Source organism: Lolium rigidum, chromosome 4 (genome assembly GCF_022539505.1).
Source record: "Lolium rigidum isolate FL_2022 chromosome 4, APGP_CSIRO_Lrig_0.1, whole genome shotgun sequence".
Classification (NCBI taxonomy): Eukaryota; Viridiplantae; Streptophyta; class Magnoliopsida; order Poales; family Poaceae; genus Lolium; species Lolium rigidum.
Window position 1 is genome coordinate 193,778,853 of NC_061511.1, and position 25,276 is coordinate 193,804,128.

The 25,276-nt window shown below is 44.1% G+C and overlaps 2 protein-coding genes across 2 annotated transcripts; both read right to left on the reverse strand.

Moving 5' to 3' along the window:
- Nucleotides 1–5,123: 5,123 nt before the first annotated feature.
- On the reverse strand, nucleotides 5,124–17,576 carry LOC124706762 (probable LRR receptor-like serine/threonine-protein kinase At3g47570). The gene is made up of 4 exons (XM_047238430.1): nucleotides 17,486–17,576; nucleotides 13,026–13,330; nucleotides 12,627–12,917; nucleotides 5,124–5,291 (listed from the first exon to the last, which is right to left on the reverse strand). The coding sequence occupies exons 2-4, from the start codon at nucleotides 13,309–13,311 to the stop codon at nucleotides 5,167–5,169; spliced, it is 702 nt and encodes a 233-aa protein (XP_047094386.1). The 5' UTR covers nucleotides 13,312–13,330; nucleotides 17,486–17,576; the 3' UTR covers nucleotides 5,124–5,166.
- A 2,800-nt stretch (nucleotides 17,577–20,376) lies between these two features.
- Nucleotides 20,377–21,434, reverse strand: LOC124647976. The gene is made up of 2 exons (XM_047187814.1): nucleotides 20,919–21,434; nucleotides 20,377–20,655 (listed from the first exon to the last, which is right to left on the reverse strand). Exons 1-2 carry the CDS (start codon nucleotides 21,432–21,434, stop codon nucleotides 20,377–20,379), a joined length of 795 nt encoding a protein of 264 aa, XP_047043770.1.
- Between the last annotated feature and the right edge of the window lie 3,842 nt (nucleotides 21,435–25,276).

A 25,276-nucleotide genomic window follows, 5' to 3' on the forward strand; every position in this document is an offset into this window, starting at 1 on the left:
GCCCGACTCTTCCCAGCTACCAATTACGCCCGTTGTTAATTACTGCTAACAGTTAGCATAGCCAGATTTTGTTGTGCAGCATGAAGCAGGGAAAACAGCTGCTGGAGCAGGTTTTCGGAGTAGAGTCACGCATCAGTATTCTGAAGAAAAACATGGGACAAATCGAGCCACTCATTCAGCAAAAATAAAATCCAGCAAAGAGAATGCAGATGCAAGATCGGTGCAGCAATCATGGGTCGAAGATATGATGATTACCACAGAATGAAACCCGAACAGTTCACAGATACTTTGGGAGCTCTCTCGCCAACAGAGGAACAGCAGCAGAAGAAGGTAGTAGAAAGAGTTGCACCATATATAGGGCCAACAGATCACTAATCCTTAGAGAACTGGCAGACGATGTATATATAGCTCCAGTTAGGAACGGACTCAGTTGGGCGACAAATCTGTTGTATAGGTTACATCAAATATCTTCCGATATCTTTCATCATCTTCTTTTGTTCTAAAATGAAGTATCTTGTGGTATCTCCCTGTAATCAAGGATGGTGGCGTGATGTGCATATCTAGCTGCTAGCTGACGCTGTAGCGCAGATACAGAAATCTGTGCTAGCTAGCACGGACACAAGTGCACGTAATTCAGAATCGATGCGGTTTATCGCAGATATGGAGTAGACAGGCTGGATTCTTTCTTTTTCACGATCGGACTACCGCGTGCAAGCATCATCCAATGTGTCGTCTCGTCGTGTGTACAACAGAGACGCGACGCGACACACCTCATGTGCCTTTGCATTAGGCTGCATAGGTTTAGATGTATCCATTATGAAAAATGAATTTCAAATGTATTTCGAAATGTTCAAAAAATCCAGAAAAAAATCAAAGTATAGATGATGATATTCTATGTTCACACACAATGTTTGTAGTAGAAAAAGACATTTTTGTGGTCCGTGTAAAAAATATTTCATCAAAAGCTATTTTGGAGTTATACATGCCACCAAAAATATCCTTTTTTTTATGAAATTTTGTGTACGGACATAGAATACCTAGATGTACACCTATATTTTTTAAAAAAATCTAGTCAGTTTGAAATACTTTTTATATGCAAGGGGTGCATCTACACCTACGAGGCATAGTGGGTTTCCGGGTTTCCCTCGCCTTTGGTGGCTGATATGGCATTAGGAGGCGGGAAACCCCCCGATTTACGCCCGAATTCTAGTTCAGTTTTTCTACCATGTTTGGTTTGTCTTTTCTCGGTGAATGCGGCATCATAAAGATAAGAGTCTCACCACTCCATCTCTGTCCCTGGTCGAGACGGGGAAGCATGTATTGTTTTCTCCATGCAACTCCATGTGTAGTTTTGGTAACTAATGATAATTTCTATAGACTATTATTTGGGCTGAGTTACTTATAAAGGGTTTGTCTATAGCAGGGACGGAGCTGCCTTGGCAGCGCTGGTGTCAGCTGACACCCATAGAAAATACAAATTTCTTCACTAATTATTATTAGCCAGTGTTAATTTGTAGAGAATGAAACCAGTGAGTTGAAGAGATTATAGTGCTGACCCCAATGGTAGTTTTTTCTAGCTTCGTCCCTGGTCCATAGGCAATGCTTGAAGGCCATGTGTTAGATTCAAGGTTGGTTGCCATGCTGAGAATAATATGGTTTAAGTATTTGGCATCAAGACCAATGGTTCAAATATACATATTTGATACGATCAAGTGAAGATCAAGTGATAGCCAAGATGTTTAAGGTGTGATCCGAAGATTGACCATGTAATATTTGAGCCTATTGGAAACATGTCTTGAGGAAGAAGATTCCGTGAACATTCACGGTTAACTTCAAAACATCATCATTATGAAGAAATAAGAATTTATTTGAGGCTGATCAAGTTGAAGCACAAATTCAAGATGAACATATCAAAAATAGCATATGCTTTGTCATCTAGTTGGTAATAAAGGATATCTGAAGATATGCCTAAGAAGAGGCTCTCCCATAGTAGAGTATGGGGAAGAAACTCGCAAGACTTCACTGAGCAAGCGCAATCAAGAAAGGTTTTTCATCTTGAGACAAATACGATCATCATCATTAAGGTAAAGTGGAAAATGGTAAGGGGAAAGGTGTGAATCTTGATAGTTGTTCTATCTTACCGGTCTCATATTTTGTTAGTTGGAAGACCGGGTTATAGGATAGATATGTGTATAATCAAGAGAAGCTCTCGAGTGAGTAACTTAATTGGATTTTTCATAGAGATATCAAACCTTTGAATCCTTAGCATCATATCTATTGGTTGTTATTTGGTTCTTACCCTTGTGAGGTTTAATAGCTTGTGGTTATTTTCGTGACAAGCTCTAGTTCATCAAAAACGGATTTCATATGAAAAACTTGATGTGTTTTCGATATTGGATTTTATAATTCTTTCTGTAGAGAGGTTCCACACCTATATATACTTGGTATTTTCTCATCTTTTTAGTTCTTTTTTATCTAAAGTTGGTTCTACTTGTCATTATCTTTTCACCAAAATTGGTTTCTTCTTATTCGTAGTTTGAATGTGAAAGATCTTGTAGTTTTGGTTTTAGAGGTTTTCTATACGGAGACTCTTGTGTACTTAGATGGGAGACTACGGAGTGCAAAGACGGGTGACTTTGTCCTAAGCACCCAAAGACTCTGGCCTTGCTGCTCAGCGTTGCGTCCAATCACGCAAGGTCATGTTGTCACTCGGAAGTATGGCCAGATACTTCGGTTTGGAGACTCTAACCTAGCTCGGCCAAGCTGGAGACTCCGGTCTCCCGAGGTCAGAGACTCTGGTGCATGCCAGAGACTCCGGAGTTAAGTTCCTAGAACTGCTAGTTTTTGAAGAGACCTATATAAATCCTCCTTCTTCCCCAACTGAAGGTAGCTTTTCTGATTTCTCCCTCCTTCGTTGTTGGCCTTGAATAGCTTACCCTATATCTCTATTCCTCCTATGCTTCTTAAATATTTTGAGGAAAAACTAAGAGGAGATCTAGATCTTCACCAATCAAAATCCTACCTTAGTGGGGGAATCTATTGTATCAAGATCTTGGAGAAATTTGGTGTTCTCATTCTTTGTTTTCTTATCTCATGTTCCTCCATAGCAGTAATTGTTATGGTGGGATTTGGAAGAGAAAGACTTGAGCACTTTTAGTGTTCTTTCCATTGCATATGGTGCATCGATTTGAGTTCTCCACAGAGATTCGGGTTGTAAAAGTTTTTGAGATAATTACTAGCGGGTTCTTATACCTGGAGTTTGTTCCTCTGGGTTCTTGAAACCCCTATATGGCTTTGTGTCTTGGTGGTTCCATGAAGGTCAGTCATTGTGGTGTAAATCTCATGATGGAGTACTTGGAAGATTCCAATTAAGTTATAGAGATCGCTCCAAGCTTGTACATGTTCGGTGACCGTCCTCAAGCTTGGGGTGATACAAGAGGAGATATTAATTATTGTAAGGGTATTACATACCACGAAAGTGATGAGTTCCTATATAGAACTAATTTCGGCGACACCTATTTGCACAATCGTTGATGTATCACGTTGCAAACCCTACGTATTGCAAACATGTTTTTGTGGCAGCGAGCTAATCGCCGAGCTAACCAAAATGTCGTGGAAATATTGTCGGCCACACGCCTTTTCCTTTGGCTCCCAGTGAACACCGCTCAAACTATTTCCGATGCACTTGACTTCTAGCTCGGCAAATATAAGTCTCTTCTCTGACTTACTATTATGTAGCCGTGAAGAGTGAGCCGAGGATTCCTTTTCTATATATATATATAACTTGGCAGTGGGATTAGAGCACAACAATAGTGGGTGGAGTTGTTGAAGCGCTCCTATTAGGTGCATGAAAGAATTAAGAACCTCCGAACTTATTTCCTAGCTACCACGGCCCATGTATGCCACTAAAATATGTACTACGACATATTTTGGACTCCAGGAAGACCCTAAGTGTTTGAAAAGCTTTTCCGAGACAGCGTAACCATCCTCCGGAGGATCCCGTGCTTGGATCCTCCACCTCCGGAATTGTCTGATTGGTTCACTGGAATGAGAGGGGGACACAAATGTTGCTTTCCCCATCATGCGTGAATGGACTCGGTCTATCCAAACCGCACTGCATGTTCGTCTCCTTCTTGCTTTGTCTTTGTGCAGGTGCTCGCAATACGCCACACATGGTCTCACGTCTATCAGTGCATCGCCCAGACCTATGGAGATGGAGAGAAGTCCTCCACTAGCTGGTAGCCACACCGCAACACCGCCCTCCTTGGGTGGGGAGAGGGGGGGGGGACAGGGGACACCCATGGCAGGTCCCTCGTTTGTCTAGATCTGTTTCTGTCCGCCATGAGAGGAGTGTGCAGCACGCTTTCAAGATGGAGGACACAAGTGTGAAACATCTGGGATAGGATTACACTTGTCTGTGGTAATTTGGGATGGCGTCATCTTATGTAATCGCCCCTAAAGAAGTACCATGCATGTTATAGTGAGGTTCGTGTTCATCCTTTGGCCTCATCGTTGTGTTTGGTTGGTGCCCAAAACAACCCTACCACATCTTCAAAAAAAAAAAAATCAATCCTACCAAAAATTCAGCCACGATCTCAAAAATAATATCGGCTAGCACATACAAACATTGGCCACTATGGTCCACCTGCAAACGGCATATAATTTCACATATATAGGAGTCAAGGAATATCTAGCATAGGAATCTTACCAGCCCTATTTAGAGCTTTCTAGACAAATCTCCAACTCATTGACGTAATTTTGTGGGGTGACGTCGCAGATGAATGACCCCTGTATTACATCTTAAAAGTTCTTCCTGGTACATCACGGAGAATCATACATGCTACAACTCTGCTAAAGACAGCGTAAATCATGCGATAATCAAATTAACTGAATAAACAAGTACTCCCTCCGGTCTCTTTTAATTGACTCGGATTTAGTACAACTTTATACTAAATTCGAGTCAATTAAAAAGGACCGGAGGGAGTAACAGTCAACATGACATGTTCGACATACAAACATAATCTGAACAATATTAAGGTTGCAGACGTAATGGAAATACATGCCTATTGCTACAATATACGATGTACAGTGGAAACTCAAACTTATTATAGATATAGATTCACCTCGCTATGTTGTGGGCTCTTCCTTTTCGAAAAAAAAAACTGGCTATGTTGTGGACTTTGCATTGCCTATGCAGAGGGAGAGTAATCCATTTTTCATGTTCTTCAGCTTTGTGGCCACGTCGTTCATTGCCAGCCTTTGCTCAGGCGATTCGCTCGAACACATCAGACCCAGCGGTAATGAAACACCCTTTATCGAAAAAAAATGTTGGGACGGGGAAAACGCTCTCTCTCTCTCTCTGGCGACCTGGCGACTCCGCGGCGATCGAGCCCGTCCACCACCACCTCCACCATCACCGCCGCCGCCACCACCACCTTCGCCACCACCTTCAGCTCTTCCGCCTCCCCCATCTCTACCCTGTGCGCTCGTCGGTGCTGGTACTCTCCGGCACGCTCGGCGAAGGAAGATGTCCAGCTCAAAGTGGACTGCGGGTTTCCCGTCGTTCGCCGAGGAGATGCGGTGGGGAGAGGAGAGAAGGAAGCGGGAGGAGGCAGCGAAGAAGGCAGAAGAGGAAGCGCAGAGGGTGGAGGGGCGAAGGGTGGCGATTTTGGAGCGGAAGCTCCTAATCCTTCAAATCAGCCTCGCTTCGGAGTGGGCGGTGGAGCAGATGGAAAAGGGGTGGAGGCCGCAGATCTCTGGGCAGGGGCTCGAGGAGCAGGTGGCCGCGGCGCTGGCGAGGGTCAAGGCGATGGATCCCGAAGACCCGCGGCGTCAATTGGCGGAGCAAGGACTGGAGGAGCTGGAAAAATGGAAGCCGTGATGAACTCGTTCCAGATCTCGCCGGCGAGGTCGTCCCCGGTGCTGATGCAGGGAGGAGTCTCGAGGCCTACTATCGCTGCGGGTTGTAGAGGCTCGGCTGATGATCGGCGTCGTAGGGAGAGGATCAGGAGAGGAAATCCTTCTCCGACGAGATACTGTTCGCCGGAGAGGGTGGGGAATTTTGGATGGTTTGAACAGAGGTGGGGCCCGTTGCGCAGTGACTCGCTGGTGGATGCGATCGGTGGTCGTCGCTTGGACCCTTCCAGGCGGAATCGGGCCGTCCAGGTTTCCTCAGGGTTGGCGTCTTTGGGAAGTACGTCTTCACCTAGTTATAAATCTGTGGTTGCGCCGGCTGTGTCGGCCAAAAATCTCCTGGTCGGATCTAGGGTTACGCCTAGTGCTCCGACCTTGGTCTGGGTCAGGAGAGAATTAGTTCGGGATAGATCCTTCACACCTGCTGACTGCTATCCGGCTGGCCGTGGATATCTACCTAGAGCAACAGTTATCAAGTTCTCTGATCTCTGGGGTGCTGCCGAGGGGAAGAGATCCTTTGTTGAGGTGGTGTCTATGGCAGGAGGTGGTCGCGGTGCGGGCAGATTCGGTGGTGGTGCTGGTCGTGGGTCTGGTGGTGGGCGTTCGGCCACAGCAGCGGCGGCGACATCATCGGCTGCTCCCTCTGCGGGTGCTGTCAATGAGCCTGTGGTGGTCAAGTCGGAATTTCCTCCACAAATGATGCAACAATTGGGGGCTGGACAAGGTATGTTCCCGATGATTCAGCCACACATGTGGAACATGCCGATGAATCAGTGGCCTCAGTTCTTCGGCAGCCAGCAAATCCCTCAACCTGGTTTCAATCCTATGTTGATGGTTCCGCAAGGGATTCCTCAAAACCTCCCACAATCAAACAGTCAGGGGAGTAGTGCCAGTATGGTTCCTGTGCAGCAATCACAAAGTTCTGGTGCTGGGAAGAGCAAGAAGAAGATTCAGAAGAATCGTCATTGCTCGATGGGTCTAGACAGGGCTGGAGATAAAGGAGGTAATAACCTGCAACTATCCGTGATGGGTGGTCCCGGGCCTATTCCGGATCCAAAATTCAAGTCCGTAACATGCTATAACTGTGGAGAGTTGGGACACTATGTGGGCTTGTGCACTAGAATCAAGAGGTGCTTCATCCGCAGCGAAGATCTGGGCATCACATGGACAATTGCCTTATGTGGTACTCTCTCCTTCCTACTTGCTCAATATTGGGGGAGTGCAAATCCAGGACTGGGTTTCTTCCATGTGGAAGTGGAGGGTCCAGAAGCTGTGCAATGGCTAAATATGGACAATGTTGGTGTGGTGGTGGTCAAGGAAGGTGAAATATCTGCTGGTGACCTGGAGAAGTGTTTCACTGATATGTGGAAGGCAAATTGGTTCTGGCAGATAAGACAGATTGGTCCAAAGAAGTTCTTAGTGAGATTTCCACCTAGCAAAAGGATAAAAGATTTGGTGGAATACCCTTCCATCAATCTAAAAAAGATGGGGTGGTGATCTTTTTGAGAATTGGGAGGGGGAAGCTGAGCCTTTTGAGGAGTTTCGGGAAATTTGGATCAAGATATATGGGATACCCGCAAAATGGTTGACTTGGAAAACTATTTGCCAAGTCTCAACATCTCTGGGTGTTCTTGTGAATATTGATTGGCATGGCATATTCATAAGTTTCTATGAAGAGGTCGGGGTCAAGGTTGCTTGTAAGAGACAAGACCAAGATCCCAACCAACAAGTTGTTTGAGATGGAGCAATGTTTTTACCTGGTCAACTTTGTGGTAGAGAGTGAAGGAGAAGCTATTGATGTGGATGAAGATGATGATGAAGATCCTGAGTGCGGGCAATAAGGGTGACACTGTGAATGATGATGATGAACTTGGAGATGACTTCAAGAGATTGGACAAGGAAAAACAAAGTGGAGCTAACAATAAGATGGACACAGAGTCTTCTATGCCTCTTGGTGGGAGGAGTGAATCTGCTGCTCATCAGAAGCTGGAGATGTCTGTGTTGGAAAAAGTCCTTGGGAAAGAACCAGTTGTGCAAGTCAGTCAGGCTTTAGTCTTAAGGGAAGCTGAGGAAAATATTGGGAAGAATCTGCTACAGCATTTTGATGAGGAAAGTGAGGAGGAAGCTGATGCTGGGATCCAGAAAGAAGATGGTCTTGTGCTCAACAATCCTGCTCCTGTGGCGGCTGCTATGGCTTGGAAGGAGAAGAAGACCTGGGGCCCTGTTCAAGCTACAAGGATGAGCTCCAGGATTACAAGAGATGGTAAATCTGCCATAGAAAAAGCTCAAGATTTATTGAAGGCTAAAAATTTGGAGATTCCTAAAGGTAATAAAATACATGGCTTCTCAAATTCTTTTGCTGCTCTTGATAATGTTTCTTTATATGACACTGCAAAGAATGCTGGCATTAGCCTAGGTCATAAAAGTCTAGAGGTTGATTCTGTTATTAATGAAATTAAAAAAGTTGAAACAAAAAGGCTTATAGATTTTCATAACTCTAATCCTGAGAGTTTCCTCCCAAATGACATTAGTTTATCCGTGGAGGAGATGAGGGTTGGTTTTGTTGATGAGAATGAGGTTGTTTCGATCGGGAGGATCACTTTAGTGATGTACACGATGAAGATGAACCTTGGACATTAGTCCAAAGTAAGAAAAAGGGTAGAAGAAAATTGATTTTTAAACATGGTAGTAGCTCTAATATGGAATACTAGAGGTCTAAATAGACCTGATAAGCTAACTAGAGTGCATGACCTCATTAGAGAGACATGCCCTGATATTATTTGTTTTTCTGAAACTAAGAAGGAGGATTTTTCTAGCATACAGCTTAAGCAATTAGATCCAGGAGAGAAATTTACCTGGAATTGGTTGCCTGCTGTGAAGACTGCTGGAGGGATCCTTGTTGGTGTTAATATTGATTTGTTTGATGTTATTAAATGGGAGATTCTTTCTTATCGTGTATACTGTTCAGATAAAATCTAAAAAAGATAATGCCATTTGGAGAGTGATTGCTGTGTATGGGTCCGCTTATGAGGAACACAAATTAGACTTTATCAATGAGTTGCATAATGTTATGGCTTGTTGGAATGGTCCTACCCTGGTTGGGGGTGATTTCAATCTCATTAGAGAAAAGTGTGAGAAAAACACCTGGAAACATCAACCAACACTCGGGCCAATCTCTTTAATGATTGGGTTAATAAATTTAGTTTGATGGAAATTAAAAATCCTAGTAGGCAATTTTCTTGGGCAAATAATCAGGATAATCTGGTTATGGCTTTGCTTGATAGAGTTTTTGTGACTACTTGTTGGGATGCTCTCTTCCCTGCTAGTAGCTTATCTTCAAAAGCTAGAATTGGGAGTGATCATACTCCTTTGGTTGTGGATACTGGGGCTTTGAAAGTTCCTGTTACTAAGCAATTTAGATTTGAGAAGTGGTGGCTTAACATTGAGGGGTTTGATCAGGTGGTTGCCAAATTTTGGCAAGCCCCTTGTCATCTCATTAAACCTATTGACAGATGGAACTTTAAAATTAGGAATACTAGGAAAGGTTTGAAAGGTTGGGCTGCTAATATTGAATCTGCTCAAAGGAAGAACAAACAAAAATTAGTTGCTGAATATGATCTGCTTGATATCATTGCTGAAACTCAGTGTCTTTCTCCTGTATCTAAGAAAAGGATGAAAGATATTTCGTTGAGCTCACTAAAATTTGGACTAATGAGGAGATTAAAGCTAGACAGAGATCCAGGGAAAGGTATATCTTGGAAGGTGATCGTAACACTTCTTACTTTCATTCCGTAGCTAATCAAAGAAGAAGAAAGAAACAAATCGTCGGTTGCAAGGTGATGAAGGTATGGTGGAGGATAACAAAGGTATACTTGGATATTGTCGTTAAGTACTATAAGACTTTGTTTTGTAAAGAGCCTTGTCTTGATGTTGATATAGTTGATGATTTACGGGACCCGGATGATATGGTGTCACGAGAATCATAATGATATGCTTGATGCACCTTTTGCGAGAAAGAGATAAAGGATGCTATTTTTGGCTCTTATGCTTGAAGGTGCTCCTGGCCCAGATGGTTTCTCTTTCTTATTTTATCAACATTTCTGGGAGCTCATTAGAGCTGATTTCATGGATATGGTTAAGGATTGGAATGAGGGAAATCTTGACCTTTTTAGGCTAAATTTCTCCCTGTTGACTTTGATTCCTAAAGAAGTTGATGCTTGTAACTATACAGAAATTTCGACCTATTGCTTTGACTAACTGTAGTTTCAAAATTTTCTCTAAATGTGCTACCAATAGACTAGGTGTGGTGAGTGAGAAACTCATTTCTCCTAATCAGACTGCTTTTATTAAGGGAAGATTTATTCTTGAGAGTGTGGTCTCTGCCCATGAAGTTATTCATGATGCTGTTCATAGTGGAAATACTGGTTTTATTTTTAAACTAGACTATGAAAAGGCTTATGATAGGGTTGATAGAGATTTTTTGCTTAGAGTCATGAGGTTGAGGGGCTTTAGCCCCAAGTGGATGAGGACTATTGAGGGTCTGCTGCATAATGGTTCTGTTGGGGTTAGGATTAATGATTGCAATAGCAATTTCTTCCTTACTAGCAGGGGTGTTAGACAAGGTGATCCTATATCACCCATTCTTTTCAACTTTATGGCTGATGTTTTTACTAAAATTCTATATAAAGCTGCTTACGGTGGAAGGATTGCTGGCCTTATGCAAGGCATGGGGAGGGGGCATCATCGGTATGCAATATGCCGATGATACTCTACTCTTCCTTGAAAAAAGTTTGTCTTATCGCCATTAATCTAAAGTGGATTTTAGCCTGTTTTGAACATATGTCTGGGATGAGAATCAACTTTCATAAGTGTGATCTGGTTCCTATTAATGTACTTGATGGTGATGCACAACTTTTTGCTCAAACTTTGAGTTGTAAGTTGGGTGAGTTCCCCTTGCAGTATTTAGGGGTACCTCGCATTATCGTAAGCTGAAAAAGAAGATATTCAACCTGTTGTGGATAAAATTATTAAGAAAGCTGCTGGTTGGAGAGGCAAACTTCTTAATCATGCTTGCTAAGCTAGAACTGGTTAGAAGTGTGTTGGCCAGTATTCCAATTTATCTGCTTAGTGTGATTAAATTCCCCAAATGGGCTATTACTCTGATTAATTCTCAGATGGCTCACTGTCTGTGGGATAATTATGAGGGGCACCATAAGTACCACCTAGCTAATTGGGGTTTGGTCACTAGGAAAAAGGAGTATGGACGTTTGGGTATCCCTGACTTATCAGAGATGAATCTTTGCCTCTTAGCTTCCTGGATTAAAAGATATCACCTGGATGATAACAAAATCTGGAAACAGATAGTAGATAGCAAATATGAGGTGAATAACCCTAATATTTTCTCTTGTTCTGATCATGGGGCCTCCCCTTTTGGAAAGGGGTGCTTTGGGCTGCCAAGGCTGCTAAGATGGGTTATATGTGGAAAGTTGGTAATGGTAGAACTATTAAGTTCTGGGAAGACCATTGGTTTGGGTCTTGCTCTCTAGCTATTCAATTCTGGGAAGTTTATTTCCTGCTTAATGAGCAAAATAAGACTATTGCTGATCTATGGGATGGTACTTCTCTGAAAATGACTTTTAGAAGGTGTTTTGACCACAAGCTTATGTTGCAATGGCTGGAGATTCAGCAAATTGCACAAACTCTCTGTTTAAATGATTCTAAAGATTGTTTGATTTGGAAATGGGCAACAAATGGGGTCTATAGTGTTAAGTCCTTATATGCTGTGGTTAATTTTGGTGGGATTCAAACCATTGACATTCACTGTGTTTGGAAAATAAAAGTGCCCCCAAAAATTCATTTCTTCCTTTGGTTGCTTTCCCATAATAAGCTTCTCACTAGAGATAATTTGGTCAAAAGACAGAATGTTGATGATCTGACTTGTGTGTTTTGCAATGAAATTGAGTCATGTCAACATTTGTTTTTTGATTGTGTTGTTGCTTGCTAACATGTGGGAAAAGGTTTTAGGTGCTCTGGGTTTAAATTTGAATATCTCAAATGTACATGATGTTGCTGCTTTGTGGGCTAATAGAAAGAAATATAAAAAATGCAATATGATTTTTGCTGCTGTTTTGAGGGCTATCTGGATTACCAGAAATGACCATGTTTTCAATCGGGTACAATGGTTTGGCATGCAGGTTTTGTGGAGACGCTTGCTAAACAACTGTGCTCAGTGGAAAATTCTGTTGAAAGAGGAGGAAAAAGAAGGGCTGATTGGCCTGATGAACAGGTTGGAAGGAGTGGCCAGATTGCCACCAATGATATTGTGGCCGGATCCTGGGTGATTCCACAGAAGAAGGCAAGAACTACTCTAGAGGTTTGTGACAGAAACAATGCGAGAGGATTGGGCCCAATGCTAATAACTGCGGAAGATTTGGCAAGAACTCTGGATGCAAACGACCTGGTCCTGGTGGGAGATGGAGCTTGCTTTCAGGTCATGGGGAGGCAGTGACTTTGCCTGTGTTCTTCTGGTGGTTTAGTTCTATGTGTTTGGCTCTCTCGTGTGTTGTCTGGAGTTGTAATAAGTAAGTTTCCCCTGCGAGGAGTTTGATGTGTAAGGTTTTAAACTGCTGGAAAAAATGCTGTAAGACTGAGATGTTTGGTTTCAATATATTGGAACCGGGGGCATGCCCCTTTTTCTCTAAAAAACATCAGACCCAGCTCAAATATTGACACAAGAAGGTTGTTAGTCATGCTAGTTGGAGAAGTCCCCAAAGAAATGTCGGTCTGGTGATCAAAGCAAAGATTAATTTCTTCATCTTGCAGTAGCCTGTCGTCCACAACATCAATAAGAGTTACAGGAAATGCTTGGGAAACCCATTGCCTCAGGCTCAATTCTCCCGTGAACATGGGGTCACTGGGTCTTTTTCCACAAAAGACTTCGAGCAGCATTATTCCAAAGCTGAACACATCACTTTTCCGTGATGCTTTTCCCACCAAAGCATACTCTGTTCATGAAGTAATTGAACAAAAACACATTTGTAAATAATGAAATGAAAACTGCCTATCAATCTTACCAGACAAGGTTCTCAACTAAGAGTGATTAGTGCAAGTACCTGGTGCCATATAGCCAATTGTCCCTGGCATACTCGCTGAAACGACAGAGTTGTCATTGCCTAGAAGTAATTTTGCGATGCCAAAGTCGGCAACATGCACCGTCATCTCCTCATCAAACAACACATTGCTAGGCTTCAGGTCGCAGTGTAGAACAACTTGATAGTGATGATGGTGCAGATACTCCATTGCCTCCGACACGCCGATCATAATATCCAATCTCTTGATGAACCCTAATGGTTCCCTATATTTAGTGTGCAAGCGTGCCGCCAAGCTACCATTGGGCATGTACTGAAGCAGCAGTGCTCTGAAATCCATGTTGGAACAAGTATTTAATATCCTTATCAAGTTACGATGCCTAGCCATCCGCAACACTTGACATTCAGCATCAAAGCTCTTCACGGCCTGCTCGACTTGCATATTGAGCACTTTTATAGCAATTACTAATCCATTGTCCAGTTGGCCCTTGAAAACTTTGGCGAAAGTCCCAACTCCAACTAAGTTACTTTCGCTGAAATTTTCGGTGGCACGAACAATCTCGTGGTAGGATACTAACCTGTGGCTAATCACATCAGCCATGTCAGAAGAAGCCATAGCATCTGGTTGCTTCTTGTTTTTCTTTCTGAGCATTAGGTATAAGCAAGCTGCGAAGGCACCAACCACAATGGTGACAGCTGGGACTACAAACTTGAGGATGTGTCGACCATGAGTTGGGTGAGACTTGTCGAGACATGGTGAGAATCCTGGACGGGGAGCACCACATAGCCCAACATTCCCCATCAAACATTGCAATGTGAGATTTGAGAAAACACCTCCAGTTGGTATTTGGCCTTGTAACTTATTGAAGGAGAGATTTAGATTAATAAGGTAGGTGAAGTTTGGAAAGTAATTGGGTATAGTACCCGAAAGTTTGTTAGATGATAGGTCCAAAGTTGCTAAACTGGTTAAGCTACGGAAAGAGGCTGGGATGGAATTTTCGAATGAATTGTGTGACAGATTTAAGTATGTTAACATTGCGAGCTGTCCAAATGAACTTGGAAGGCTACCAATTAAGAGGTTGGAAGACAAATCTATTTTGTCAATAGCTTTCATGTGGCCGAGATCAGAAGGCAATGCACCGGTTAGGGAGTTATGTGACAAGTTTAGTCCAACAAGGTTATTAAGGTAAAACAAGCTTGATGGTATGGTGGAAGAGAGAAGGTTACAAGATATGTAAATGTACTCTAACATGGTTAGGTTAGCTAGGCCATCTGGTATGCAGCCAGAGAATTTATTATCGTTGAGTAGCAACATAACAATTTTCCTTAGCATGCCAATTCGAGCCGGAATTGAGCCAGACATGCTATTTCTAGAAAGATCAAGTGCTTGGAGATTCTCCAACATCATGATGGACCCTGGGATTTCTTTTGTTAGTTGGTTGTTGGCGAAGCTTATTGCACGGAGATCACTTAGATTTGACAGTGTAGCTGGAAGCCCGCCTGTTAACTTGTTGTTGATTCCTGTAAATTCTAACAGATTTTTAGAGAGATTTCCAACATAGTTGGGCAGGACCCCAGTGAAGGAATTGGTTGATATGGCAAGGATTTGGAGCTGCCTGCAATTGCAAAGGCCGGCCAAGAATTCAAGATCCCCATGGAGGTGATTCATTCGGATATCAAGGCGTGAAAGGTTCCTGATGTTTCCAAGTGTTGATGGTACTGATCCAGTCAACATGTTTGATTCTAGTGCCAAGAAATACAGTTGAGACATGTTCCCAATAAAGGTGGGAAAAGGACCTGTAAGCTGATTGTAGGAAAGGTGGAGGTAGGTGAGTTGTCTCAGTTTTGCCAATTCCACCGGAATCTGTCCGCTTAGGTTGGAGAATGAGAGTTCAAGCACACTAAGCTTAGTGAGATTGCCGAGCACAGGTATGATTGGACCGGCGATGCCATTTTTTGCTATAGAAAGTTGGGTGAGCTGTGGAAGTTTAGCCAGCCAAGTCGGCATGACATCCACAAATAGATTTCCCCCGACGTCAAGTGTCTCAAGGTGCTGGCATGCCGCAAGGGCTGATGGAATTCGACCAGTGAATTTGTTTCTAGAAAGAGATATTACTCGCAGCATAGGCAGGCTAAAGCTTTCGTTGCTAGGTATAGGCCCTGTTAGATTGTTGATCCCTAGGACCATATCCACAAGCCTAGACATGTTGAAGATGTTAGGAGGTACTGGACCGGAGAGCTGGTTACGTCTCAAGTCAAGAACCTGAAGCATGAGCAAGGAACCAATACCATCCGGTATTTGCCCAGAGAGCTCGTTTGCGCGTAGAACAAGGGCTTGTAGCTTTGTGAGGTTTCCTATGGTATGACAGATGGTGCCTGACAAGCTGTTAAAGCTAAGATCAAGAATGGCGAGACGACTCAATCTACCAATATCAGATGGGATGGAGCCCGAGAGATTTGTGCCAGTGAGGTTTAGGACAAGGAGGAAAGAGAGGTTACCGAGATAAGGTGAGATCACCCCTTGGAGGGGCATGTCTGGCAGTGCAAGAGCGGTGACGCGCTGTCGGCGCCGGCTGCAAGAGACACCGGTCCAGTGGCAGAAGGATGTATTAGTGGTCCAGTTCCTGCCAAGGATGCCGAGAGGATCGGTGAGCTGGGCTTTGAAGGCTAGCAGCGCACCAAGGTCTGTGCCATTATTGCGAAGGAGGGAAGGAGCAACCAGCAAGATAGCTGGTTGCGGCAAGAGCAGTGCAAGTACTATGAGAATGAGCGGAAAGGCCATGGGAGCCATGGAAAGTATTAAGAACTTGGATATTCTGTGAGTTATAGAGCCTGCTACATACAATGTTGTTACTTCTTCATGGTTTACTTATAGAGCTCTTCTATGTTAGGTACACGGTACACCCCAACATGTAAGAGTCGTGAATAAATCCCGCAATTGATTGATTGACCTTGACTTTATAAAGATTGTCTAAACATGTAAAATGCTAACCATCTTGAAAGGTATTGCCGGTCGTAACTCATCTCACAGTTCATCAGGACTTCAGGAGGAATAGGTTCTTTCCTCGTCAGTCCTCATCAAATTGTAAAGCTGATTCTTCCGTCCACATCAATGCTATTTTGCCGTCATCGGTCATATTGAAATACATGCATCTCAGTTGAGGAAAATGTTGAGCTCCTCTAAAAATTACCATAGTACATCTGGAAGGAAAGAAATCAAATGTTCTTTGCAAAGCAGGAAACCATCTACAAGTGTTGTCACCCTGTAAAATCTTTTTCATCCGTTAATTAACCGATCTACAAAGATTCCTCCCTTACATTAAAAAATGGAGAAGATTATACAGGTTGCCACGGTGGGGACAAGGCTCTGGTGGTGTTAGTCTTAGTGCTTGGAAACCAGAACTAGCAGACTAGTGGCTGTCATGCGTGTGTGTGGAAGACTGATAAATTGGTGGCCAACACGCATTGGTGTTTCCTAGTCATAATAGATGCCTACAATGAAAGGGAATGTACGGAACAGTTCAAGAGGTTAATTTTCTTACTTTTAGCTGTAAGATCAATTTGGTGGTATCCCATCTTAAATAAATCTAGAACTGGACTTAAGACGGTTCAAACTTAGTCTTCTAGACAAATTTTCTCAGTTTATTTTCCCTCAATTAGCCACTCATGTACTGAAGTGATGGACCTCCAGGAAAAAGAACAGTACTTGAATCCAACCGAAATGGATTTTGCAAGAAGAATTAGTTTGATCAAGATGAAATCAAATAGATGGAATCCTTAAACTTGTGTAGAAGAATAAGCATGGATCGAGTGCATCCTAATTAAGCTTAATCTTTCTTCAAATCAAGTACCTGAGCTGAGTCAATTATATTAGAACCTCCTAATTCTGTATGCAATAGTGCAATTGATGCTACCAAATAGTGCCAATCACTACGATTTAAGGAGTTGGTTGGAATCACAATTGTTGGTGGTGGGTTCAATGTTGAAGTGATGGACAGTTCAACACTAGCTAACGGGAGACCATGACCTGTGACAAAAGGAAAACCATGATATCACTTTGCTCCTAAGACATGAAAGCACCGTGTCTTGACTCTGGAGGGGAATTCCGTGAGCAGTTTCAAAGAGAAAAGTCTACGGACATTGTTTTCAAGATCAACAAACTCCACTTCCTCCTAGTATATAGCACTAACTCAGGTCTATTCCACAAACGTCAGGGAAGCATCGGGCACACCTGTAGAGGTAAAACTCGCAGCAATACGATGTCGCAGCGACATATCATTTTACTGATCTGGAAAAAATGCATCCAGGCATCAAACTTGATGCAATTTCTACAGCGCATATTATTTTCTAATGAAAGATAGTATTTTTCATGGGAACCACAAGCCATCGCAGCAGGGATGATGCCAAACATCCGACTGTAAAATTCCACTCACTGTTCAAGGAGCGGCGGGTTGTGGGTACCGTGATATGCAGAAGCGACCTACCTGGCAAGCAGATAAGGATCTCGGGCACCCCATGAACGCCGCTTGCAGCTGCTTGGTCTCGGAGATGTGGCACGTGGCGGCCGGAGTTCAGAGGGATGGCTGGCGTTGGGAAGAGGAATACCTAGCGTAGGAATACGGCGAGCCCGATAAGGGCTTATTAGAAATCCCGGCCCAGCCCACTAAACTAATTTTGTTTTTTTGAAACGGGACTAAACTAAACTAATTTTGTGCCCCGAACAGATGGCCCATTCTAGCTGAGCTAAAAAAAAAAAAAAAAAAAAAAGGATTTGTTTCAGAATATTGACCTTTACCAAACCCACGCGACCCATCATCTTTAACACGTAGAAAATGGCAGAGAACAAATTTATACTTCACATTATATCATACAGGAAGTAATACATAAGTTATGCAAAACAAAAAAAACTTGTAATCATATATAACCCTGGCATGCATAGGTTTTAAATAGCGCGATATTTCTTCGTTAATAGCACGCTATAGCATATTTGGAGGGTCTACGTTAAATTTTAATAATTTTGCTCGCTCTCGCGTTATTTACGAAATAGCATGCTATATTGCGCTAAAACTTCAGAGCGGTAGCGTGCTATTTTTCAAGCTAAGTTCTTTTCACTTTTTTGTGGTGATGAACTACAATCTGTTGGTTCCTCTTCTGAATCAAAAGATAATATCGCTAATGCTGATGATTCTTAGTAAATAATTTATACTATGTTGTTGCCTTGTGGAATGCTCATGTTAACCTTCTAAAAAATTGGAGATCTATTTTTTGTATGTGGTTATGTATGTATGATTCCGTCATTTTTGGACTATATATCCAACTTTTTTAGCGAAATCCTTTATTTTTAGGTTACATTTGGTTTTTTTTTTCAAAAAACTATTTGAAATATAGCACGCTATTACCATGATATAGCGTCCATACGTTTGAACGAGGCTGCCGCTACTTTCATTTAGCACGCTATTTAAACCTTGATGCATACCCAAAAAACTGTGTAAGCTCTAAACTTTTGCTGACTGACCTTGGTTGACAGAATTGTGATTCCTAATCATATCGGAACCTCCCCTCTATGATAGGATCGTAAACCGTAGAATCGGAACTATCAAAATCATAAAACCATATAAATCCTACTTAATATAATCTTAGAATTGATCAACACAATTTGAGTTGTAAAGTTGTAAAATCGCATAGTTGAATCATGATTCTGATAACTATGGATGAACTCATGTCGAATAATTGGGCTAGTGGCATCCACACAAACCTAGGCTTGCACGAGATCGTGCAATACATGTTGTTGTGGCGAGAACTAAGTTGCAAGGATAATATGCACAATTTTTGAGTCGCCTCCCACCTCTGCGCCACGATTTTCATAACAAAGATTTGCAACAATATAACTAGCAGAGTTAACTGCATGTCCAGAATTCAAAAGAAAACTGCAGTGTTCAGTGTACTGAAACTAGAATGGAGAAGGATGCATAAACTGAGAACAACCTTCATGGTAGAATTATTATTCGAATTTCAGATAACCTTTTCGACTTCAGAATTTTGCACCCTAGTGATCAGAGAATTAACTGGGCCAACACAAAATGGTAAGTCTAGGTTGCTGTTGTCACAAATAACCAACAAAGAAGAATAGAAAGAAAGGGTGATGCCTTTGGTTGGAGTGAAACTTCATACAGCACAGGTAAACTCAAATGCTACATCCAAGATAAATGCAGCTAACAGAAATGAAGTTTTTGCCAGAATAAGAACGCGGCCATTACAGACCAATGTCACTGCTTTATTATTCAAACAGGTTCTGAACTTTTAGAACCGTTAGGTCAAAGCAATGTCACTAGAACAGATAAGTTTCGCCAGAAACACAAGAGCCACAGAGTTTTTCTCAACCTATATCTCTATGCAAAAAAAATTAAGATTTCTCATGTCGCAGTGTCCGAGGCAGCGACACTTCTGAAGAGGTGAACTGTAAGGCAAGGAGACCTGCTCTGTTCTTTCTCTACTCTGCATCGAAATCCGGGTATCGCAGCCCACCGTTTGCTGAATTAGGAGAAATAGTGAAGCAGTATTTAGCAGAAATTAGCGAAAGAGTTAGGCAGCATGCCACATGAACTGCAACTGTTGCAACAGATCAATGATCCCATATTGTTAAAACAAGTCAACAGCAAGATCAAGAAAACAGCTGATGTATAAAAACCTGTAAATAATTTAATGTGCAGAAACTAGCTTTCATGTAGTGCTGCATTGAATTTTGCTCACATTCATTGAAAACAATTACAGTAGGCCAAAACAATTACAGTAGTATAAATCAGTATCTTCTTTGTGAAGCTGGACTGAGGTGAGTGAGCTGATTTGGGTTTTCAAGTTCCAATGTTTTTCAGTAGCAGCAAATGTTACTAAATTGAAGAACTGAATCATATGAACCTGGGACAGTTGTTTCAGACCCATTAATTTCAAGTGACTGGTGAAATGATTTTCCCCAGCAACCAACTAGCTTTAGGCAACTTTCTAGCATACACAGACTGATAAATCCAAAAGGCACAATGTAAATACCTATTGTTTAGGTTCAGCTACCTTTACTACTCATATCTACAAGACTACAACAGTTCATTACTATTCCCAAAAGTCCTAACTGAAGGAACTCAGTGACAGTTTCAGTACATTGTTCTCAGACTACGATTCCCGAGTTCTAGTGACTACAATAGTTTCTTGACACTACCATTTAGAATAATCTGATCCGAACTGTAACGGTTTCAGTATAAGGTTTCCAAGCACAGGGAGATTTTGTAGATAAAAAGCACATGCAGATTAGCACTCCGGTAATACAAACACCAAAAGAGCATGGCCATGCAGCAAATAGTATCTGCCAGTTCCAGTAGATATATCAGGGTGTCTCACCTGGCTCCGGCGTGATTACGAGGGTCTCTCTGCTGCGGGATAGGTTGACGCCGAGTGGGGTGTTGCGCCCGTATCTGCCCGCTCGGACGTACATGACGAGGTCGTTGGAGACGTTCCCTGGGATGCCCAGCCGGCTGACCAGCTCGTTCCTCAGGCGGTGCACGGACCTTCCCCTGAAAGTGAACGAGATGTCGTTGGCGTACAACCCTTCGCCGTTCCCCGTGAACATCACCACCCGCGAGTGCAGAAGGACGGAGAGGTGGAGCTGCGTTGCAGAGAAGCATGGTTATATTCAGGAGGTGAAAGAAATACGGAGGCGCAGGAAGTCAAGAAACAGAGGTGGCAACCAACCAAGAACTGCTCCCAAAGCCCCAACAGAACCAAGGATTGCTCCGAGGCGAATGAATTTAGCACCATTTGCGATCCCCGCGGTTAAATTTCCGATCAAGATTAACGACATTCTAGAACCACCAAATCCCGAAAGCAACTCGAGAAGAATCCAGAAGCGGGCGGGCATGGCGAACTCACCCTAGTCGGACGTGGAAGGCGGGGGATGCGGTCGGTGATGGGGACGGGCTCCACCACCCAGCGCATCATGGTGCTGATGTTGTCGACGTCGTGGACGCTGACGACGCTGTCGTTCCAGATGAGGTACCTCCCGTTGCCGCGGAGGTAGCCGTAGCTGTCCGGGCCGCCCTGGGCGACGTGGCGGCGGAGCAGGATCTCGCCCCGGGACCCGACCCTGACGGGCTGCCACCTGATGGCCTCATCCTCGAGCCCGTCGTAGCTCCGCTGCGCGACGCGGAAGCCGAGGCAGCCGAGCGGCGCCGGGGCGTCGGTGGCGTAGAGGTAGCGGCCGTAGGCGGCGCTGTGGAGGAGCACGTGCTGGTAGTCCCCGTAGTAGCGGTGCACGAACCACGCCACCTTCATGGATCTCCGACGGCGGCCGAGGGAGACGCCATCCCCGTCCTTGTCGGCGCGTAGGTAGGTGCCGTGCACGGCGCTCCGCAGCCGCACCGGGTACCCGTCCGGGAACTGGTCCATCGGTTGCTGCCGGCGCTGCTGGACCGCCGAAGAGCAGAGGCCGTGGCCGCTGCGAGGTGGAGGGAGAGGTGGCGCTCGAGGCGAGGCGAGCGATGTTTGCTGAGAGTTGAGGCGGTTACCTTCGGGCGCCAAGTATTTCAAGGTGCCAGCCTGACACACCATCGCCGTGCCGGGCTTTGGGCACAAGGTGGGCTTGCGGGCTCTTTTCTCGGCCCGGCCCAAATCCTCACGAGCGCGGGTCTCTCCACGAGCACGAGACTTCTATTCCTGCGCCGGCGGCGTCGGCCAGGGCCGGCTGCCCTGCTGCACCCTTCCCTTTCCCGGAAGAACCTCTCCTGCCGCGCCGGCGCGGCGACGAAACGGCCGGTGGCATTGCTCCATCTTCTTGCCCGGCTGCCCCCGCGCGGCCGGTGCACGGACGCCGCCACGCCCGCCCGCCGGCACCAGCGAAGCGAGGCAGCGCGACGACGGCGAGGAGCGAGTGAGGCACCATCAGATCCAGCTAGGATGTGTCGTGCGCGCGCGCGTGGTCTCCCTCCTCTCCGTTGCTGGCTGTGGGTACTGGGTAGTCGCTAGCAGCTTCGTTCGTGAGAGTAAAATTGTGACATGGTGCGTTGCGAACTTCTCGTGGTCGGCCGGCTCGGATCGACCACTAGACACTACTGATCATCTCTCTTCTTGTTTTGCGAAACAGTGGGATTACAATCTCGCCGACGGAGAGTCGGGATGTTGTCCGGTCCTGACCCTAACCAGACCGCAGAATGCATCGACCTACACCAAAGGCAGCTAAAGAGTGGCTAACTTTTTTCGATAAAGGATGTTTTATTACTTTAAGAAGTAATTACATCCAGCCTCTGCATAATCAGGATGCACACAACCGTTTTTTTATCTCAAGTCCAAAAGGATAAATAATAAAAACTAGGCGAGATACATATCGGAACAATGAATCATATAACGCCTAAGGTGTAGGTGGGGCATCTATCCGTAGACTATGCTGCCACCCATGTAGGGAAAAAATATCCCTCGCCGTAGCCTCCAACCGTGTACGGACCTCCGTAAATAGGTCTCGGTTCTCCACTCGCTGAAGAGGTAACCATGAACGGAGAATACCTGTACATCTGTAGATGACCTGCAACAAAGAGCAAAGTTTGTCATTAAAGATCTTGTCGTTTCTACATAGCCAAAGCGCCCAGATAATTGCTAGCGCCCCCACCCTAAGAAGCAACTTAAACCTTGAATCTATACCATGAAGCCAATTGCCAAAGACATTGGCGACACTAGTCAGAGGATACAGGGTAGACGCTACTTGGATGACTGACCATATAGATCTCGCGAACTGGCACTGGAAGAATAAGTGTTTGATTGTTTCGTCCTGATGACAAAAAACACATCGTGTACTTCCATGCCAATTCCGCTTAACAAGATTGTCTTTGATGAGAATAACCCCACGACGAAGATACCATCCAAAAAAATTAATTTTTAATGGTATCTTCATCTTCCAAATCTTCTTATTACTATCAACTGGTAAATCAGAAAGGAGGATCGCATTGTAGAAAGATTTTACGAAAAAAGTACCATCTACATGAAGGTTCCATCTAAATTCGTCTGGTTCAGGCGATAAATGAATATCTCCGAGCCGTTGAATTAGGGTATTCCATGCCACAAGTCTTTGTCCAAGTAAAACCCGTCTGAACGTCACATTCGGAGGTGAGGTAGCCATTACAGTAGCAATGGTATCACCTTGTCGACGAGCAATCCTATACAGAGCAGGATACTGTTCACTTAAGGGTGCATTGTCTAGCCAAGCATCTTCCCAGAACCGTATCTGTGCTCCATTCCTGATTGAGAAAGTACCATGGCGAAAGAAAACATTTTTTGTCGCCAGCCCAGAAGTGAGAATCTCCAGGTTTCCAAACCACTTGGGATAATGTCTTCGAACCGATATACTTTCTCCGAAGAATAGTTTGTCAAGTCCCATCCTCAGTAAGTAGCTTAGACAGCCATTTACCCAGTAGAGCTGAATTTTTGACCTCCAGGTCATGAACTCCAAGTCCTCCTTGATCTTTGGGACTACAAACTATACTCCACTTAACCAGTCGATATTTTTTTTTCTCGCTGTCCCCTTGCCAAAAGAATGTGGATCGATAGTAATCGAGTTTATGCAGAATTCCTTTCGGTAGGATGAAGAATGATAACATATACAGTACCATATTTGTGAGTACCGAATTAATGAGTACCAATCTTTCTCCCAGGGACAACAATTTACATTTCCAACTACTAAGGTGTTTTTGTAATCTTTCTTCCACTAATTTCCATTCCGCGATTGTAAGTCTCCGATAATGAATCGGAATACCCAAATAACGAATAGAAATTTGGCCTTGCCCGCAACCAAACAACTCTGTATACAGAGCCGTATCGTTTTGGGCATCACCGAAACAGAACAATTCGCTTTTATGGAAATTGATTTTCAATCCTGACAACTGCTCAAAAGCCGCCAAAATTAATTTCAGATTTTGAGCTTTTTCAAGATCATGATCCATAAACGGAATTGTATCGTCGGCATACCGAAGTATAGATAAACCACCATCAACCGGATGTGGAATCACTCATTCAATCCGGCCATCAGCCTTGGCCCGCTCTATGAGTATAGCCAGCATATCCGCTACAATGTTAAACAACATCGGTGATAACGGATCCCCTTGGCGTAACCCTTTTCGTGTTTGGAAATAGTGGCCGGTGTCATCATTAACCAGGATTGCGACACTACCTCCATACACAAAATCATTTATTAGAGCGCGCCACTCTGGAGAAAAACCTTTCATCCTGAGTGTCTCGCCGTAGGAAAGACCACTTGACTTTATCATACGCCTTTTCAAAATTTAGTTTTAAAATAACCCCATTTAATTTCTTAGAATGCATCTCATGTACCGTCTCATGCAAGACCGCCACTCCATCAAGGATGTTCCTTCCTTGCATAAAGGCTATCTGTGATGGCTGGACAACATGATCCGCAACCGTATTAAGTCTAATGGTGGCCACTTTCGTGAAAATCTTGAAACTTACATTTAAGAGGCAAATAGGTCTATATTGTTGAATCCTTTCTACCTCATTAACTTTCGGTAACAAGATTACTTCATGATACGTCCCAAACGTATCTATAATTTCTTATGTTCCATGCTACTTTTATGATGATACTCACATATTTTATACACATTATATGTCATTATTATGCATTTTCCGGCACTAACCTATTGACGAGATGCCGAAGAGCCGCTTGTCTGTTTTCTCGCTGTTTTTGGTTTCACAAATCCTAGTAAGGAAATATTCTCGGAATTGGACGAAATCAACGCCCGTGGTCCTATTTTTGCACGAAGCTTCCAGAAGTCCGAGGGAGAGACGAAGTGGGGCCACGAGGTGGTGACACACCAGGGCGGCGCGGCCTGGCCCTTGGCCGCGTGGCCCTGTTGTGTGGGCCCCTCGTGACGCCTCCTGACCTGCCCTTCCGCCTACTTAAAGCCTCCGTCGCGAAACCCCCGAGCATCGAGAGCCACGATACGGAAAACCTTCCGGAGACGCCGCCGCCGCCAATCCCATCTCGGGGGATTCAGAGATCGCCTCCGGCACCTCGCCGGAGAGGGGAATCATCTCCCGGAGGTCTCTTCATCGCCATGATCGCCTCCGGATCGATGTGTGAGTAGTTCACCCCCGGACTATGGGTCCATAGCAGTAGCTAGATGGTCGTCTTCTCCTCATTGTGCTATCATGTTAGATCTTGTGAGCTGCCTATCATGATCAAGATCATCTATTTGTAATCCTACATGTTGTGTTTGTTGGGATCCGAT

Bases quoted from the DNA above. Each gene is read 5' to 3' on its own strand.
- LOC124706762 (XM_047238430.1), bottom strand. From the start codon at position 13,311: ATGCCCAATGGTAGCTTGGCGGCACGCTTGCACACTAAATATAGGGAA. The intron at 12,918-13,025 runs GTACTTGCACTA...CTTCATGAACAG, and splicing joins AATTGGCTATATGGCACCAG to AGTATGCTTTGGTGGGAAAA. The intron at 5,292-12,626 runs GTCTGATGTTTT...CATTACCGCTGG, and splicing joins TGTGTCAATATTTGAGCTGG to GTCTGATGTGTTCGAGCGAA.
- LOC124647976 (XM_047187814.1), bottom strand. From the start codon at position 21,434: ATGGACCAGTTCCCGGACGGGTACCCGGTGCGGCTGCGGAGCGCCGTG. The intron at 20,656-20,918 runs GTGAGTTCGCCA...TCTGCAACGCAG, and splicing joins GCCTTCCACGTCCGACTAGG to CTCCACCTCTCCGTCCTTCT.